The sequence below is a fragment of the Chiloscyllium plagiosum genome, unplaced genomic scaffold (assembly GCF_037043375.1).
Source record: "Chiloscyllium plagiosum isolate Xiang-an unplaced genomic scaffold, Cpla_swu_hap1 HiC_scaffold_6, whole genome shotgun sequence".
Taxonomy (NCBI): domain Eukaryota; kingdom Metazoa; phylum Chordata; class Chondrichthyes; order Orectolobiformes; family Hemiscylliidae; genus Chiloscyllium; species Chiloscyllium plagiosum.
Window position 1 is genome coordinate 89995978 of NW_028270144.1, and position 21363 is coordinate 90017340.

Genomic DNA, 21363 nt, shown 5'->3' on the forward strand with positions numbered 1-21363 from the left:
AGCACAGATAGTCCTCTGCTGTATTAGCAGTTTTAATTCATTCATTAATGGAATGTAGGTGTCACTAGCTGGAGTAGCATTTATTATCCATCCCTAACTTTTTGCCTTTAGTTCCAGTTAGACATTTTTTGGATGAATTTAGTCTGAGATAAGGCTGCCCAGGTTAATCATTGAGATCTGCTGAGCCCTATGCACAGTGACAACAAGGACACAGAGGCAGGGATTAATCAAGAATACTCAGCATGATTTTGAGGGGAGGTCATGTCTGACCAAATTGACTGAATTTTTCAGAAGTAAACAGGTGTATTGATGAGGGCGCTGCATTTCACATCTACTTTGATTTCAGCAAGGCTTTTAGATTAGATTAGATTACCTACAGTGTGGAAACAGGCCCTTCGGCCCAACAAATCCACACCGACCCTCCAAAGAGTAACCCACCCTGACTAATACACCTAACAACTATGGACAATTTAGCATGACCAATTCACTTAACCTGCACATCTTTGGAATGTGGGAGGAAACCGGAAAAGCTGGAGGAAGCCCACGCAGACACAGGGAGAATGTGCAAACTCCACACAGACTGTTGCCCAAGGCTGGAATTGAACCTTGGACCTTGGTGCTGTGAGGCAGCAGTGCTAACCACTAAGCCACCATGTCGCCCCACATGGGAAACTGATCATGAAGATAAGATTGCATGGCATCCAGGGAAATTTGGCTGATTGGATAGAGAGTTAGCTAAGTAGCAGGAAGCAGAAAGTGATGTTTAAGGATTTTTTTCCACTCAGGTTCTGCAGCGATCAGTGTTGAGGCCCGTGCTGTCTGTGGTTTATATAAACGATTTAGAACTGAATGTAGGAGGGTTGATTTTTAAGTTCATGAATAATATCAGAATTAATAGGGTGGTAAGTAGCCTTATGAAGATGTAAGGAGTACTGTCTCTTTAAGAGAGTTAACAACTAGCAGAACTACCAAGTGTTCTGAACAAGGTATAACCTAACCTTTTGGTCCAGCAGCTAGGGTAGCTGGTAGCCTGGAAACAAAATCAAATTCTAATTAGGCCAGTCAGTTTAAATTATACCCCCCGAAAAAAACAAACTCCAGTCAAGTTTGACTTTAGTATATTGACATTCTTAAAAGCCAATGACACAATCTGATGCGTTGGGGGTATAAGACTGGGAAAAATTGAACAGTTGAAAGAGAACTGCCAAAAGACCAATGGATGTAGGCTGCTAGTCAGAACCCTCTGAGAGGTACCTGTCTAGAGAAGAAATTTGTACCGAGAAAAACATCAACACAGACCTGGAGAGCAACTCTATAGAGGAAGATGTAATGAAAAGATTCGACTGCTGGCTGTTTTTTGCAGTAAATTTTAATCGGGGGTTTTATTGGACTAGTATTATAGAAGGGTAAGTAAAAGTTAGGTTAGAGGAAGGAGTTGTAAATAGTTGTTAGTTAATTATTCTCTATTATTTTAAGAAATAAAGTTCTTAATTTTTACTTTAAATAGTTCTTGGCCTCGAATTTTCACAGATTACCGCACGAGCTAAATCTTTGTGTTGCTGGTTTGCATTAAGCAGAGGGTTTTACCCCATGTCATAACAGTAGTGAGGAGGATGGCCTTGGATTACAGGTGGATATTGATGGGCTGATCAGGTGGGCTAATTGGTGATAAATGGAATTCAATCCAGATAATTGTGAGATGATGCACTTGAGCAAGATAAACAAGGCAGGGGAATGCATGATGAATGGAAGAACCCTGAGAAACATTAGGATTAGAGGAAACTTCTTGAGCATGTCCACTGGTTCCTTAAGGTTGTAGGGCGGATAGATAAAGTGGTTAAGGCATAAAGTGATTAAGAAGGTATAGAGGATGCATGCCTTTATTGTCTGAGGCATAGAGTTTAAGAACAAGGAGGTAATGCTGGAATGTTGTATGCTGAAGTGTATGAAGTGATTCAGATCGTGATGCTTGAATTCTGACTGTTGCCTGCCCAATGTTGTATGGAGAGCTGACCATTGGCAAATTAAATAGAGGGTTCCACACAAATGTTTCAAGAACTTTCTGGAGCAGTCCCTCTGTGTGCCACATTGATCATAACTAATGGGAAATGCAGGCCTTATTTCTTGATTTCTGGCAATGCTACATAAAGAGTGCTACTGAAATATTTGACCCTGAGTGAGGAGCCAGCATGAAAGAGAAAGAGAAGGATAGATTCAGTTGCCTCGAACAGAGATTAGACTTCACCTACCCTCACTGTCGGAATATCTGCAGGTCATTGATGACATTGACTACCCACCAGTGGGGCTGGAACCAACGAGTGCAACCTTCTTAAGATCTTTGTCCATGAAGAAATGCCAGTTTAAAAGAAAAATTAAGGTACTGTAATAATTATATATAATTTTGAATGTTTAAATAAGGTTTTTAACATGAGCTTTTGCTGTATAGTTTCTTTGCAGGATATTAACTTGAGGAAAGCTTTCAAGAGTTCTACAATACAAGATCAACAGGTTGTTTCAAAGAGTTCAACTCCAAACCCAGTGTTGGAAATGTATACGCTGAGTGATAAACCACCTCCATTAGACATCCTTTCAGCATACAGGTATGAATGTGGCTTGTAAGCCATAGCACTTTGCTTTTGTGAATTTTTGGTATGATAGGACTTCTGCCTCTGGATCTCTTACTACAGCTCCAGTAGCCCCCGTAATTTTTATAAAAATAGCTACTGAAAATGCTGAAAATCTGAAACCAACACAGAGAATGCTAGAGAAACTCTGTAGGTCTTGCAGTATCTATGGAGAGAGAAACAGAATTGATGTTTGAGTCTGGTGTGTTTCTTCCGAACTTGATAATATCTAGTTTGACATGAATAATCAAAGGCCTTTCATAGCATTCCATTTGTTGGAAGCTTCAGTGGTTCTAGTAGAAATGCAATTAATTTTTAAACATTTAATAAGTAATTTAGCGGGACTCAACTGGAAAGCATAAACTCATCTTTGGTTGTCAAGCCCCAATTATGTATGGGAGAAGAACTGAAATTGAAGATTTCAGTAATGATTTCTAAAATGGGTCAAATGAGTTGTAGGAGTAAAACTAAAAGGGAAATGCACTATTTGTCCAGTAATGCTCATAATCTACAGAATAAAAAACATAAACATTAACCTATAACATAATGTCTACAGTCTTTTTTAACTGTGAAGGGTTATGCACAAAACTCTACTCTCCCTTCAAGTTGAGCATCTGTGGCATTTCTGTTTTGATTTTGCATTGGTTACCTAAGTTCCATTCACCATTAGGATCATAAGCAGTAGAAATTTGGTACAGTTTTATAAGTCTGATGTAAACCACTAAGTTCACAGGTTAGATTTACGTGAGGAATGCCAGTCAGATCATCCTAATTCATACATATAGAAAGTATTGAGTTTTGTAGCATCTGCCTTTTCAAATGATTTCAAGGCTTTTTCTATTCTCCCTGATTTTATCTCCATATAAACTGTCTCTTGTGTTTTACTGATGAGAGTCTGGCAAAGTACCAGAGTGTTATACAGTTTAGGAATGTTCCCCTAATTTGAGCTGTCTGTTTTTAGCACCTGGTGACTGGTGTACAAGGACACCCAGGTTTTGTTGCACCTCTACCTTTTCCAATTTATCACCATTCAGATGATAATTGCTTCTCTGTTTTCATACCAAAAATATTTGCCACTAATTTGGTATTTGTTGATTACTATTTTGCAGTATTTTGACATATTAAGATCAAGACATCTCATTTATCCTTAGCTTGCAGATAATTCAACATAATATGATGATTATGTCACTTTCCTCCTGTGTGTAATAATTTACACTTGTTCATCAATTTTATCTGCTGCAGATTTCTCTCTCATTTCGTCTATCCCAATTTGTAGATTTTTGCTCAGTTTTTCAGGTTCAACTATCCCACCCCATGTGTGATTACTATGTGCAAATTTGACTTATTGCAATAAGCTTCTGAATCTAAATTTATTTCATGTAAAGTAAAATAAAATACAAATTCTTCCATGGATCCATCAGAACTCAATTCTGTAGTACCACCCAACATCATTTTGCCATCCTTCCCGACTAATCTTTTAAAATTTTACTTTGCATCTCCAAAGCTTAAAACCTAATTAATAGCCTTTTTATGTGAAGCTCTGTAAGTAGTATATTGGAAACCTATTATAGACTGTACAATTTTTTTCATGCCTATTTATAATGTCACTTCCTCAAAAAACCAAATATTTTGCTCGCCACCATCTACATCATCTTAACAAGTGTACTGGCTACTTTATCTAAATTTTAAAAGGAAAGTATTTCTTTTATCCTCAAGTCTGCCCTTGTATTCTGGCACAAATCCAACATCAAAACTTTTAGTCATGGATCCCTGAGTTCAGACAATTGAACTGTAAATATAAAGAAATGCCAAACTGGCTTTTTGTCAATATGTATGTTGTGCAGCACACTGAGGTTTTCAGGGAACTGATTTACTTTTGTATGTTTTGTAGTTTAGTGGTTTATTTTGCATGCTTTCTCAAACATAAATAAAAGCAGATATTGAATTGATTCATCACACAAACATCAAACTGAATTAATATAAATCATCTTAATTTCTGGAAAAACAACAAAAATTACTATATATTGTTTTAGTGGAAAGTGAAACAGAATTGAAATTCTGTGAATTGTCTACTGCATGCATTGGTCAACATCAATGCACAAATATCCATTACAATGATTTCAACCCTGTTTACTGTGGGCTCAGCTATCAGCTTATTGAAAACATCGCTTATGTAAAAATGAGTCTTGCTGCATTCAGCCTTTTGATATTAGCTGGAGATTTCAAATATTTCTCAGACATAAAATTTAGGAATAAATTTCTGCTTAACTAAATGCAAAATAGTTTGAGTGTTTCAATTCATATAATCTCAATATAGTCATTGACCAGAAATATTAACTCAACTGCTGTTTAGAGTTTTCCCTGATCTAAGTCTTTGTAGTGTTTTATGATTTTATCTTCATATTGTGATTGTGTTCTTGTTATCAAAATTTCCATTAAAGAGGAAGTGAAATCTAAGGGAAATGCAGTTAATTAGAAAAAAAAATGAAAGTGTAGATGGAGAGTTTTCTGTTGTTTTTGTTGTCAATGCTGAAAGTAGCCTGTGGGATCATCAATACCAAGCCAACTATGAAAAAACTTTTCTCGGCTGAATAATCTGCAATTCAGAATGGTAGCAAACTTTCTTGACCCATGCATAGTTCTAATGTCAGTGAATTCTACCATGAGTGGTGAATACTGCCCTCAACTCACTGTTCTCCTTTGTTAGGTTTCAGCTAGTACCTCCATCTCGTGAGAAGCAATCCAACAAACTGGATCATCCACCCACTTCTACAGTCCATTTGGTTTTCCTTCCATTGATTTCAATGGTATCAAAGTTAAGGGGAAAGATCGGGGAATGAGACCAGTTGGGATAGTTCTACCAATGAACTAGCATTCCATTTCAAATAGCCTCTTTCTGGCTGCTTAATTTTACAGACTAAAATTTGACGGATTCAATAATGGGGGGGTCAGTCTATTTTACAACATTACAGCACAGGCAGTGAAACTGTTTTCCATAGTGTATTTGAATCAAATCATCATCATCATGTTAGAAGCAGAAGTTTTGTAAAAGCACCCTGATTGCTAAAAGTCATAACAGTTGATAAACTGGGGTGGCACGGTGGCACAGTGGTTAGCACTGCTGCCTCACAGCGCTAGAGACCTGGGTTCAATTCCCACCTCAGGCAACTGTCTGTGTGAAGTTTGCACATTCTCCCAGTGTCTGCATGAGTTCGCTCCGGTTTCCTCCCACAGTCCAAAAATCCGCTGGTTAGGTGAATTGGCCATGCGAAATTGCCCGTAGTGTTAGGTGAAGGGGTAAATGTAGGGGAATGGATTTGGGTGGGTTGCTCTTCGGAGGGTCGGTATGGACTTGTTGGGCCGAAGGGCCTGTTTCCACACTGTAAGTAATCTAAAAAAAATTATATCCCAAAATAAAGACCTGCAAGCAAGTGTGACTTAATGTATTGGATTTTATGTTGTTATATTTTGTATGTTTATGGATAGATATGCAGCAATTAATAAATTAATGACTGGAGGAATAAGGCAAAAATTAGTACCAAATTATTTAAAGCACTTCAAAACTAGCCAGTCTGCCAGGATCTTTATTTCCACGTTACCTTTAACTGCAGAGTTTGACAGTTGATCGATGAGTCTTTTGCTTTCAAATTTTCTTTGTAATTTTGTTTCAGTGTTAAAACGAAGCAGATGTTAATTGGAGTGATTATTAAAATGAATTTGTCTTAAATACTCAATGAAATATCTTTAAAGTTGACTGTTCAATTTTAAACTTTTAATTAGTGTGTATCACTAACTGTACTCATTCAATAAAGTTTGTTTTAAGAATTTTAGGATCTGCATTTTGGTTAAATGATATAGAAATAAGCTTCAGTTCAGATAAAATAGCTTTTTGTACTGTGGTAAAACTTTCACTTTCAAATCGCCAAATCATTTGTGACAATAATAATGTTATTTAAAGGGACCATACCTTAATGGAAAAGCTAAACCAAATCAGACTTGGTTTGTTCATACACATATAGTTAATTGGGAAAAGTTGTATTTAAGAACCCCCATTCCATCACTCTGATATGACATACTTGAGACAAAATTAACATTTTTGCCCCTAAAAACAAATCAAAAATTAATCATGAATTTTCATGAATACTTTGCTGTTTCAAACTCAATTTTGAACGCATTCAAGAATCTGAGAAAATATTGAGAAGTGAAGAAATCTCTTATTGTGAAATTATGTATATGTATTGTCAATAATACAAATGAAGAGCATTTTTAGTCCATTTATGCTCCAAATGAAATACTGAATTGAATCTTATACAATCTTCAGTGCTAATTATCTCCACCAAGATGTAGGGCGATAATGTTTTTGGTCCTGTTTGTTAGTCTTATTTATATATAAACAACGGACTGGATGTTAAATGTTACTGTGTTTTTTGGCTTGTTAGTGGCAAACATACCAGTCAACCTCAAAATTACACTGCCCATGCCTCAAAGCTGATAAGTTTTACTGTGTTTTTTTTTGGGGGGGGCGGGTGGTGGTGGTGGCAGTGATGTTTACCCATCAGCCCAATCCTAGTTGCTTCCTTGATATGCTGCAGAAACCCATCATGTACACTCTGTGAATTCATCCTCCACAGCTTTGGTGCTGATTAGGTTTACCCAACCTATGTATAAGTTGAAGTAATCCATGCTTACTGTATTGTCCATGTTGATTGCAACTCTAATTACTTGATTTATGCAATGCTCAATGTTACCACTATAATTTTGTGGTCAGCTCCCACCCAAGTTTGCTGCCTTTGCTGTTTCTTAGCTCTGCCTAAGCTGGTTTTGCATCTCTGATCTACTGATCCAAAATCCTGTCTCATCAACTAATCTCATTTCTTAAGCCTGCTTTCCACCTCTTATTCCCTACAGCTATCCAGGACATAGATCTAGCTCAGGATCCTAAAATATGTTTATTGTAAGGAGCTAGGGTGATTTGACTTTTTAAAAGAATATTGCTAGTTGATTTATTTAGAATATTGATTGATTGTTTTAGAATTTTATATCAAAAATCACACAACACAAGGTTATAGTCCAACAAGTTTACTTGGAAGCTCTAATGCTTGTAATGGACAAAGATGACTTTGAATGCAAAAAGAAAAGAAATATCTGAAGTTTGAAGAGAAGTTATTCCAGGCACATGTTAGGTTATGACAGTCAAAGTCACAAAATCAATTTGAGAAATCAAATAGAGATGGTTATCAGCTGCTGTTTAAAAATTATTCTAGTTACAATGACATCTTACCACAGTGATCATTTTTTATGCTGTTTCCAAGTGATCATCTTATGCAGTCATTCCTCTGTTTTGTTCAGTTATCCTCAATAATTATTGTAGACCTTTTGGGACAGAATTCATTGCATTACCCTGACTTTTTAAATAAAGTGCTGAAATTATTGCATTTTTCTGTTGCAGAGATGATAAAAAGGATGGACTTAAGTTTTACACAGATCCATCTTACTTTTTTGACTTGTGGAAAGAGAAGATGTTGCAGGATACTGAGGATAAGAGAAAAGAGAAAAGAAGACAAAAGGTATAAAATGTTTGAGAAGAATGGTGAAACTTTATAACTGCATTATTAAATCTACAGATAGCCTTTGTTAATGTATCTAAATTATAAATTGTCTCACTGTTTTGATGCATGCCAAAGTAATTTGACTGCAGATTTTCAAAACTAATTTAACAAGGATTTAATTTTCTATAGCTCTTTTAGAAAACAAAATTGCAGTTGTTAACTCAGAATAATCCAAGCTATTGAAAGCGTAAACTACTTTCAAAAATAGTGCTGTAAATGTATCTATTAAAATCTAATGGCTTAGCAAAATGCCATAAAACTGCAGATGCCTGGAAATCAGAAACAAAGCCAGAAATTGCTGGAAAACTTAGCAGGTCTGACAGCATCTGTGGAGATTTAACAGAGTTAAGGTTTCGCGTCTAGTGACACTTCGGAATGTGCTTTCTCGCCAAAGATTCTGTCAGAACTGCTGAGTTTTTCCAGCAATTTCTGATTTTGTTTCTAACACCTTAACAGCTGGTTTTAGTATTAATTGCATTTTAAGATGCATACAGCTTGGCTTTCATTGGCAGGGCCCTAAAATTAGTTTTTGACTACACATTTGAGAAAATACTCTTTTTTTGACTGTTGATTGAATAGAATAATATTATAACATCCTTATTTCTACATGTTTTGATATGTAATTATCCATTTTAATATTTCATTGTATATGTAATTTGGGTCACATCTTGGCTATTGCTGAAGTTTGACAGGAAGAGATCAAAACCAGAAAAGGTACTATCTATTTAGGAAGATCAAGAAACTTTTTTTTTGTGGTGTGGAAGCTGGTTATGAAACAGCAGAAGCCTTGAAACATGCTGACCATTCTCCTGATGAGGAAATAGTGTGCAGCTAAAGACAAAACCAATAGATGGTAGAAGGTGATTTATAAAAGTAAATTACAAATGAAAGGTTTGTGTTATTACAATTCCCCTCCCTTCCACAGATTTTACTTCTATACAAAATGAGCACTGCAGAGAATTTCATTGCTTCAGGAGAATACTAGACTGGTACTGAATGTTTACACCAGATAACTGGTTGGCATGTAGCTTGTCCAGTTGTTACCATCTAGGATTTTAGTGAGACCAATTAATAGCCAGTCTCAAAGCAGAAATCAGGTTTGCAACTCTCTCAGCTGTGTTTAGAAATCCAAAATGCTGAGTACTTAATGCTGGGCATTTCAACCAAATAAGATATTCCTTTCATATTTTTTACGTTACTATTCTCCTTCAAACAGCCTGTTTTTTAAACTGAAGACAAGTGTTTGAACAATAATGGATGAGGCTTTTTTTTTGCTATAATTCTTGTTTGTTTCATTAATCATAAAATTCAGCACTGGAACAGATGACTGAGATCCTTATGTCTACATGCTTCTAGCCATGAGAATGCAAAATTATTCAGTTAAGGGTATGAAGTTTAAATTTTTTGAGTAACATATGGGCCTTTATTTTAGTCCCTCCCCTCATCCTGTGAAGTAGGTACACGAAAGGCTTTAAAATTAGGACTTTAGGATTTCCCAGCCTGGGACTGCATAATTTGTCTGACTTTCAAGTTCGCGAAGGCTGCCATGATAGACAGGTGACAACATCTTTTGAATGCAAATATACTACTTCATGACATTAGATTCTGTGTTTTGATATTAATGGAAGATCATCTGGAGCCTTGCAATGGAGCCTGATAGCAGAATAATAGACAATACTGACTGGCCAGAAGAGGATTAAAGTTTTAAAAACAAATTTTTTTGGAATCCTTTGTGGGTCAGAAAGAGCAGGCGTATTCACTGCAGGCCTCAAAACATTTCTTTAGTTTTGACCCCCTCCAATTCCTCCTTCCCACTTACTGCTGGACATCTCATAGATGTCTGACAACATCTTCTGCAAAATTTCTGATTACTCCCTGCAAGCCAAATGGTGAGTCACACCAGTTCAGCAGGATGTTATGAACATGTTTCAAATGTTACTGCCTTTTGCTAAGGTCAGCTGTTCCCTTATGTGTCTTCACTTCCAGGTGTGCGCTACTTATTCCTGAAAGTATAAAACGTGCATCCATTTTCCCATTTCATAAGAAATATGCGATTAGCAACCTTACAAAAAAATGAACTAGTGCTCATTTTTAATGTCTTATCACTCCCAAGATATATCTGATTAGTTTTGTTGAGTCTTCCAAATCCTGGCCCTGCTTCTGACACCAAAGAACTGCCAATGTATGTTAACAGTGAGATTAATTTTTTTTGGTATTTTCATCATCGTCTGTAAATAACAACTTACTACCTTGATACTTTAAAGTTAAAAGTCACACAACACCAGGTTATCGTCAAACAGGTATAACATTATGTTGTGTGAATTTTAACTTTGTCCACCCTAGTCCAACACTAGCACCTCCAAGTCATTAGTACTTTAAAACATTTAACACAATTTTAATCAAGCGCTTGATGTAGAATTGCTTTTGAAACAAGTTACGCTTGTGTGTCTTGTTAATGTGAATAAGAAATCGTCTCACATCATTAACATAACAGTGTAATTTTGCTTTTTAACCAAACTCAACAAATAATTTACTGTCATAATCCTATGTTGATTCTGAAGACAGGTGTAAAATTAACCATCTGTGTCTTGAAACATTAATTTGTAAATGTCTTGAACTTCAATATTAAATTTTCACCACAGTAATAGGAAATATGCAGTATATTTTAATCATATGTGGCATGAGCAACTAGATTTGATTTTTGAAATTGTTAGTGGGCATAAACTCCAGTAATTAATATGTTGATAAATACTCCCCTAAGATGTAATAAAGTATTTAGAATCATTAAATTATAATCAAGCTTATACATTCTATTACATGATTAATTTAAAATGATTAATTAAAAATGATTAATTATTTAAATATCGGGTCTCAAATTAACTGCTGACATTAGCAGATCCACACTTGTTACCTTTGTATGCCATCCTAAGTATACTGTTTTACTTGAGGCATTAATTTATTTAGAAATAAATTATTTTATCCTATATCAAGCAGATAGAGGTGCATCATACTGTGGTAAAGTTTGATCCATAAAATCACCAACAATAATTTCAATGTTTCCACCTTAACATTAAATTTGTGTGATGCCTGAAAGGACCTTTAGTATTTTATAGTATAAAAGCAAGAAAGTAACACAACAGTACCAACAAAATGAAACTTGAGTATAATTGCATGAGTTGTTATTTTTTGAACATTCTATTTTTGTGTGAGCCTCTTGCATTCTGATAATTTTGCTTTTCGTAATGTTTTGACAATATTGATCTCACATTAACTAAGAAATTTTATTCTAATTTGCTATTTCTGATGGAATTTCATTAACTGTTTAACTCCTTCACTAAAATGAAAATTATGCAAACTAATTGTGTTCACAAAGATATCATTGACTTGAACACAGCCTGTAGACCCAAAATTTTTGATTTTTTTTTATATGCATATGTAGACAATACCTTGGGGGTGATGGATTGGGTGAAAGTAAAAAATAATGCTGCTTTTGATACAATTTGCAAGATTCCTTCTTTTATGCATCACACCTTCTTTCTGTTATGCTAACAAAATTTACCCACACTATGTCTCGTCATTCTATCTTTTGGCATGCTTTCTTCATACCTTAGGAGCAGAAGCGTATAGATGGCACAACTCGTGAAGTGAAAAAAGTTAGAAAGGCCAAGAACAGGCGCCAAGAATGGAATATGATGGCATATGACAAAGAACTTAGACCTGACAACAGGTTATCTCAAAATCTGTACCATGGAGCATCTTCAGAGGGATCAGTGTCCCCAGACAATAGGTCTGTGCATATCAAAACTGCCTGGTCTATAATCATTTGGAAGAATAATCATGTTTATTATCTTCTATGAGTGGCAAACTATAAATGCATATAATGCTGTTTTGAATATTCTGAGCAAAAGAAAATAAGTAATTCAGAAGGTATACTGAGATTTTTTTGTAAAACATAGAATTATAATGTAAATATAAAAAAAGTTTAAAATTGACAACCATTTATAAACAAAATACTGTGGTACAAAATAAAGAGTAACTAATGGTAGAAGTGATGATTCTATGGGGCTAGAGGTTCAAGATCTGTCCTGAAATAAGAAATAAATTCTCTGCACTAGTAGCTTGAGGTCAAGTCATACTCAGCTTTTGGCTTCATTTAAATTGAACCAGTGATACCACACAAGTGTTTTTATGGTTGTGGAGGACTGGAGGATGACTGGCAAAGAGGTCATTTTTTATGGGTAGGGAAATGTGGTGGTGTCTGAGCATTACAATAGTTAGCCTTTGTTTTGTGAACTCGGGAGGAGAGGAGCTGGCCTGCTGAATTCAGAAGCTGAGAACTGAAAATATCTTGGAACTGTTTTGAACAGCTTTCAGTGGTTCCTTCAAGAAATCTTAGTCATATGGCCAGAGGTTTCTGGATTATCATTTTACCTTTGTGTGGTTCAGAATAATGCTAGAATTCAATTCCTGTTCCAGCCATGGTAGTCTTGGGATCCACCTGTTCGCCCTGCACTGAGAGTGGAAGGCAATGACAAACCACCATTGACTGACAAGAACTTCCAAGGAAAACTGCTCAGAATGAAGGATCAGCTGGCCATGAGCCAAGGATCTGCCTTCATTCAGAGCGCTCATGGTATGGAATGAAATCATGGTGCTGAAATCTGGTACATCCGGACCTAATACAACTTCTGGCCGTTTTTAACCACAAAGTTTCCTTGTGTATTATCCAACAGCTGTTGTTGAGCCTGATTTACATATGCAAATAACCCAGCTATGGTTTCAGGCAGATGTTACAGATGACCAGAAGTCACCAAACCAATATAGCATTCAACACACTTTCACTCCAGATTGAGACCCAAGCTTTCAAAATTGATATTTAAAACCCCATAGGTCATTGTATATAACTAGTAATCTAATTTTTTCTTTTCATGTTTTTTGATGTCAACTTTTCTTAACTTCCTTTTTTTCTTATAAAGGAGTGAGCTTTGGTGGCATACACATACAGTACATCGGCTGTGGGGTTGGGAGGGAGCGCGAGAGGGATGTCCCAGACCATTTCTTCCCCTGAATCTAGAAGGATGCAGTTTCAGCAGAGTGCTGATCAGGAGCATGAACAGTGCTTCATTTCTCCACTTATCATCCCTATTCTCTATAATCCAACACCGTTTGTAGCTGAGCAGTGATAGGATTATAGTGGGTTATGTCACTGAGCTAGTAATTCTGAGGTGCAGACTAATGTTCCGAGGAATGTGAGTTCAAGTCTCACCATGGTAGCTGGTGCAATTTAAAATTCAGTTAGTAAAACTTTGAATTAAAAGTTAGTCTCACTAATGATCACTATTAAACAATAATTGATTTATTATAAAAGCCCATCTGGATTGCTAGTATTCTTTAGTGAAGAAAATCTTAACCTTAACCAGCCTCCATGTGCCTCCCGAACCTCTTATCTGCCCTCTGAAATGGCTTAGCAAGCCATGGTTCAAGGGCAATAGAAATGAGGAGCAAGAGCTTGATTATATGCATAGAAATTGGGCTTTTCAGAAAGATGTAAAGCCAGAGAACATTTTAATTAGGGGAAGTTTTTATTAAATGTGGTTCAGCCTACAGTAATACAGAATAATGGGATTTATTTGTAAACTAGTTCATGGGATGTGGGCATTTTTGCCCAGAGCCGCATTTGTCTCTCCCATTTGCTCTGGAGAAAGTGGTGGTGAGCCACATTCGTGAACCGCTGCAGCCCATGGAAGGGTGTGCTAGGATTTTGACCCAATGACAATGAAGGAACAGCAATTATAGTTCTAAGTCAGGATGGAGTGTGATTTTGAAGGGAATTTGCAGATGGTGTTGTTCCCATGTGTTTGTGGTCCTCGCTGTTCTATTTGGTAGAATTTGTTGGTTTGGAAGGTGATGTCAAATGAATCATAGTGAGTTACTGTATGCATCTTGTAAATTGTACACAGCGCTATATGTGATCAAGGGAGTGAATTTTAAGGTGGTAATGGGGTGAAAATTAAATGGGATACTTTTGTCCTAGTCGGCGTTGAGCTTCTTGATTATTGTTGGTGCTCTGCTCATTCAAGCAAGTGGAGAGTATTCTGTCATACACCTGACTTGTGTCTTGTAGATGGCAGACAGACACTGGGAAAGCAGAAGATGAGTTACTTGCCGCAGTTCCTGACCTTTAACCTATTGTTCTGCAGTATTTATTTGGCTGGTCTTGTTCAGTTTCTGGTCAGTGGTATCGTCAGGATGTTGATCCAGTGACAGTAATGCCATTGAAATTTGTTTTATTGGAGATAGGCCTTGCCTGACACTAGTGTGGTGTAAATGTTACTTTGCACTTTGAAGTCCAGGTATGTCTACAAATTGGCGAAAACTGCTTAAGTATCTGATGAATTGCAAATAGTGCTGAATATTATGCAATCATTGTGAACATACACTTAAACTTGATCAGAAGTGGGTATCTGAGGATGTCTTGTGAAGTTAGGGAAGAAATTGCAAGGGCCCTACCTGGGATATTTGAATCATCTAAGGCCATGGGTGAGGTGCCAGACGTCTGTAGGGTAACTAATGTGCCCTTATTTAAGAAAGAATGTAAGAAGAAGCTGGGAACGATAGACCTGTGAGTCTGACATCATGTTGTTGGAAGGTATTCTGAGAAATAGGATTTACATGCATTTGGAAAGGCACGCACCGATTAGGGATAGTCAGCATAGCTTTGTGCGTGGGAAATAGTGTCTCCCAAACTGGATTGAATTTTTCGAGGAAGTGATTAAAAAGATTGAAGACAGCATGGTAAATGTTGTCTAAATGGACTTCAGTAAAGCCTTTGACAAGGTTCCACATGGTAGACTGGTTAGTAAAGTTAGATTACATGGGGTTCAGAAAGAGCTTGCCAATTGGATACAAAATTCTCTTGACAGTAAGAGACAGAGGATGGTGGCGGAGGGTTGTTTTTCGGACTGGAAGTCTATGACCAGTGGTGTGTTGTGCAGGGATTGGGCTAGGTCCATTTCTGTTTGTTATTTGGATAAACACTTTGGATGAAAATTTGAGGCATGGTTAGTAAGTTTGCGGATGACACCAAAATTCGTGGTATAGTGGACAGTGAAGAAGGTTATCTAAGATTACAAAGAGATTCAAAGTTTGTGAGAAGATTTGTAGCTTGGGTGCTCGTTGTTGTGGTTCTGTATGCCGAGCTGGGAATTTGTGTTGCAGATGTTTTGTCCCCTGTCTAGGTGACATCCTCAGTGCTTGGGAGCCTCTTGTGAAGCACTTCTGTAATGTTTCCTCCGGCATTTATAGTGATTTGTCTCTGCCGCTTCTGGTTGTCAGTTCCAGCTGTCCGCTGCAGTGGCCAGTATATTGGGTCCAGGTCGATGTGTTTGTGGATGAGTGCCATGCCTCTAGCAATTCCCTTGCTATTCTCTGTTTGGCTTGTCCTATAATAGGAGTGTTGTCCAATTCGAACTCATGTTGCTTGTCATCAGCGTGTGTGGCTACTAAGGATAGCTGGTCATGTCGTCTCATGGCTAGTTGGTGTTCATGGATATGGATCGTTAGCTGTCTTGCTGTTTGTCCTATGTAGTGTTTGTGCAGTCCTTGCATGGGATTTTGTACACTACGTTGGTTTTGCTCATGCTGGGTATCGGGTCCTTTGTCCTGGTGAGTTGTTGCCTGAGAGTGGCTGTTGGTTTGTGTGCTGTTATGAGTCCTAGTGGTCGTAGTAGTCTGGCTGTCAGTTCAGAAATGTTCTTGATGTATGGTAACGTGGCTTGTCCTTTGGGTTGCGGCATGTCCTCATTCCGTTGTCTTTCCCTTAGGCATCTGTTGATGAAATTGCGGGGGTATCTGTTTTTGGCGAATACATTGTATAGGTGTTCTTCTTCCTCTTTTTGCAGTTCTGGTGTGCTGCAGTGTGTTGTGGCCCTTTTGAACAGTGTCTTGATGCAACTTCTTTTGTGTGTGTTGGGGTGGTTGCTTTTGTAGTTCAGGACTTGATCTGTGTGTGTGGCTTTCCTATATACCTTTGTGGTGAATTCTCAGTTCGGTGTTCTCTGTACCATCACGTCTAGGAATGGGAGTTGGTTGTCCTTTTCTTCCTCTCTCTAGTGAATCTGATTCCTGTGAGTGTGGCGTTGATGATCCGGTGTGTGTTTTCTATTTCTGTGTTTTTAATGATTACAAAGGTATCATCTACATACCTGACCCAGAGTTTGGGTTGAATTTGCAGTAAGACTGTTTGTTCTAATCTTTGCATTACAGCTTCTGCTATGAGTCCAGAGATGGGTGAGCCCATGGATGTGCCATTAATTTGTTCATATATTTGGTTGTTGAATTCATTACCTTTTGTAATCATTAAAAACACAGAAATAGAAAACACACACCGGATCATCAATGCCACACTCACAGGAATCAGATTCACTAGAGAGGAAGAAAAGGACAACCAACTCCCATTCCTAGACATGATGGTACAGAGAACACCGAACGGAGAATTCACCACAAAGGTATACAGGAAAGCCACACACACAGACTAAGTCCTGAACTACGAAAGCAACCACCCCAACACACATAAAAGAAGTTACATCAAGACACTGTTCTAAAGGGCCACAACACACTGCAGCACACCAGAACTGCAAAAAGAAGAAGAAGAACACCTCTACAATGTATTCGCCAAAAACGTTTACCCCCGCAATTTCATCAACAAATGCCTAAAGGAAAGACAACGGAATGAGGACATGCCACAACCCAAAGGACTAGCCACGTTACCATACATCAAGAACATTTCCGAACTGACAGCCAGACTACTACGACCACTAGGACTCATAACAGCACACAAACCAACAGCCACTCTCAAGACAACAACTCACCAGGACAAAGGACCTGATACCCAGCATGAGCAAAACTAACGTAGTGTACAAAATCCCATGCAAGGACTGCACAAAACACTACATATGACAAACAGGAAGACAGCTAATGATCCGTATCCATGAACACCAACTAGCCACAAAATGACACAACCAGCTATCCTTAGTAGCCACACATGCGGATGACAAGCAACATGAGTTCAACTGGGACAACACTACTATTATAGGACAAGCCAAACAGAGAACAGCCAGGGAATTGCTAGAGGCATGGCACTCATCCACAGATTCCATCAACAAACACATCGACCTGGACCCAATATACCGGCCACTGCAGCGGACAGCTGGAACTGACAACCGGAAGCGGCAGAGACAAACCACTATAAATGCCGGAGGAAACATCACAGAAGCGCTTCACAGGAAGCTCCCAAGCAGTGAGGATGTTACCTAGACAGGGGACAAAACGTCTGCAACACAAATTCCCAGCTTGGTGAACAGAAATACAACAATTACAAAGGGATCTTGATCAATTGGCCCAGTGGGCTGAGGAGTGGCAGGTGGAGTTTAATTTGGATAAATGTGAGATATTGCATTTTGGTAAAACAAACAAGCAGGACAAGTAGACATGCTGGTTAAGAAGGTATTTAGCACGCTTGCCTTCATTGTTCAGACTTTTGAGTGTATGAGTTGGGATGTCATGTTTACATTGTACAGGACATTGGTGTGGCCACTTTTGGAGTACTGTGTACAGTTCTGGCCATCCCAGGAAGGATATTATTAAATTGGAGAGAGTTCAGAAAAGATTTACCAGGATGTTACTGGGACTGGAGAGTTTAAATTATAAGGAGAGGCTGGATAGGGTGAGACCTTTTTCCCGCCGGTGTAGGAGGTTGAGGAATAACCTTTATAGTGGTTTATGAAATCATGAGGGACGTGGATAAGGTGAATAGCAAAGGTGTTTTCCCTAGGGCGGGACAGTTCAAAACGAGGGAGCATATTTTTATGGAGCAGAGAAAGTGTTAAAAGGGACCAAGAAGCAATTCCACACATAATGATTCGAGTGTGGAATGAACTGCCAGAGGAAGTGGTAGATACAGGTGCAGTTGCAGCATTTGGATAGTTACATTAAATAGGGAAGGTTTAGAGGGATATGGGTCAAATGCAGGCAAGTAGGACTAGTTTAGTTTGGAAAACTTGGTCAGCATGGACTAGTTGGACTGAAGGGTCTGTTTCTGTGCTGTATGATTCTATGACTCTAATTGTTGGCTTTGCAAGTGTCACCCACAGCCTAAGAAAGGAGAAACAAGGCATGCAGATGAAATTTGGGATCAGATTGAGCTGTTTGGTCCAGAGTTCACTGGATAAACCAACTAAGTTATCCACAAAGCTCAGAGTGTAGTTAGCAACTAATCACTAATTTTAAGTTTGTATTTCAGCTGGTAGAAAATAATGGAAATGTTTTCAGAATAAATTCATTGCTTCAGTATGTAATTCTGTATTGATCCAGATAGTTCCAATACATAGTTTTATTTAATTGTACAAAGGATTCTTTTGAAACTTTGGTGTAATTTGTCATGCAAGTGTATTTGCATGTTTAAGTGCTCTATTGAGACCTAACATTAATATCCTTGTTCAAGCACAATTCATTTTCAAATTAAAAATACCTCAATTAAAAGTACATTTAATACAAATTCACTGGCTGAGAGTTTAAACTTTGGGTGCAATTGGTGATCCAGGTACAACTGGGTTAGTTTTGAGAAATGTCTTTTTGTTCCACTTCCACTGAAACTCACTTATAGATCGCAAATGTAAAACTTTCAGGAGTCATTGCAACTGGGCTGCATTTTAGAACACAATACCTCTACATGTGAAAGTAAAGGCACCTTGCATAGTAAGGTATATCAGGTTATACTGAAAGTATGCTATTTTGATCGAATGCCTTTTTCCTGGAAGCTATCAAAGAATTACCTGCAAAATTGTGTGGAAAAAGCTTTAAAAGTCCCCTAACGAAGAGCTTGTTCCTGTGCTGTACTGTTTTATGTTCTATGTTAAAATATGTGAAATATTATGTATAAATATGTGGGAAGAGTTTCCACTAGGTTGTGCTGTTTTGCAGTTCGATTCACTTGGAATTAAACAAAGCAATGCAATGGATTGAGAAATTTCAAGTTTATGTTCAGTGTAAATTGAGTTTCCACAATCTTTTGTTTTACTTTTACAAAATAAAACTTTAGAAGCTGACCCCACCCAAAAATCAGATATACCCCCAGATTGAATTAATTACCAAAGTAAATGCCAGTTGTGTGTTTTGAAGGCCTTTGAGAACGCTCTTAAGATTACGGTTTGTTTTTTTTTTGCAAGGAAATGTGGAGACTTATTTGTGCAGTTCTTTTTTCAAATATACCAAGAAGCCAAATAAACTTCTAAATTGTTCTGTAGATTTTTTCTTTTCAAACATTATTTCCAGTTATTTAGAATGGGGTGCTTACAGGTAGGGGACTAAATAGTTTTGATTCACGATGTGTATTTTTGTATTTTCAACTGTTTTAACAGAACTGCATCAGGTTGCCATTTGTAAATAGGTCAAATTGGTCTTGATGCAAATCTTTTTAAAAATTTGTGTTCTAAAATGCATCCCAGTTACACTAACTAGTGGAAGTTTTACATCTGTGATCTATAAGTGAGTCTCAGTGGAATTGAAACAAAAAGACATTTCTCGAAACTAATCCAGTTGTACCTGGATCACCAATTGCACCCAATGCTTAAACACTCAGTCTGTGAATTTGTATTCAATATACTTTAAATTGAGGTATTTTTAATTTGAAGCTAAATTGTGCTTGAGAGAAGGATATTAATGTTAGGTCTCAACTACATTGGGCAAGATTTTCAATTGAGTCCTTAGATTCAAATGCAGGTCAGGAGAACACATGTCTGTGAGGAGATTTTCATTCACTGCTATTTGTCTACTTGCCCTTTTAGTCCATGGGCTTCAACTAGGCTGATCGATCCAATATTTTGATATTTTATCAAATGCTTTTTTGAAGTCCTTATACATATGCTTTACATTGCCTTCATCAACCTTGCTATCTCTTTAACAAATCTGTGCTGCCTTAATTGTTTTGTCTCAAGTTATCATTTTTATGAAGGGATTGCTCATTCACCTCTAATTCCTGGATTGATTTTTATGGCGTTTATTTGACCATAGCTGCAATGTTTACATTTCTCCAATCGTCTGGAATCATCCCTGTATTTAAGGAGGATTGGAAGTATCTGTATAATTTCCACCCTTCTCTTGACATCCTTGAATACAACCTAGACCTGATGACTTATCAACTTTAAGTGTAACCAACATTTCTCGTAGTTCAGCTTTCTCAAATTTTAGCATATGTGGTATTTCATCTACCTCCTCTATCTCTTTGTCTTTGGAAGTATTCTATTTCTTGGTAAAGACAGATACAAAATAATTATTTTGCTGCTCAGCCATGTCCTCTTCATGCATAATTCGCTTCAGTGATCTCTCTGGCCCTACGCTTCCTCTTATCATCTTTTCATACCATTTATATGCTTATAGAAGACTTCTGAAGTCTTCTTTTTATGTTAGGTGAAGGCTCTTGTCATAGTCTTTTAAATTCCTTTTATGTCTTTTATAATTCCCCTTTGAATTTCCTATATTTAGTCATCTGGTTATCTCTTGTATTAACTAATCATTTTCTGTAATACTTTTCCTGCTTCACCTTACTTCCTTTCTCTTTCAGCATCTGGGAAACCGTGGCTTTGGTTGCTCTACTACTCCTGCTCCAGGGAGTTTACCTCAGCTGTATCTGTGCCATCTCTTTTTGAAGACAGATTTGCTTATAGTCTTTGATTCCAATTTACCTAGGAGAGAATCATTCTCAACCCACTGACACTGAACTTCTTCTAGTTAAATATTTTAACTCTTCACCACTCCTTGATATTTTTTCATAACTAATCTGAACTTTGAACTGATGATCACTTCTTCCTAAATGGTCCGCTACTGCCATTTGATACACTTAACTGTCATCATTCTAAGAATCAGATCCAAGAACATATCCTTCTTCATTGGGTCTGTAATGCCTTGAAGACACTTCAGAAATTCTTTTACCTCTCTGCCTTTACATTACTTTCCTGGTCTTTGTTAGGATAATTGAAATCCCTTTATCTCTATAGCTTGGTAGTACAGATTTTGACTATTGCTGAAAAAAGAAACATTTGTCTAAGCTTTCCATTTTGCACTCCATAATCTCT

General features: G+C 37.3%; 1 protein-coding gene across 6 annotated transcripts in view; it reads left to right on the forward strand.

Moving 5' to 3' along the window:
• The window catches only part of LOC122550764 (actin-binding protein WASF3), a 126735-nt gene that overhangs the window by 93536 nt on the left and 11836 nt on the right, over positions 1 to 21363 (forward strand). For 5 of the 6 annotated variants that reach the window (XM_043691992.2, XM_043691995.2, XM_043691991.2 and 2 more), the window contains 3 exons: positions 2447 to 2600; positions 8074 to 8191; positions 11845 to 12020. In XM_043691992.2, the coding sequence (XP_043547927.1) occupies positions 2447 to 2600; positions 8074 to 8191; positions 11845 to 12020 (448 nt within the window). The remainder of the gene's footprint in view (positions 1 to 2446; positions 2601 to 8073; positions 8192 to 11844; positions 12021 to 21363) is intronic. The other variant, XM_043691996.2, reaches the window with a different exon arrangement.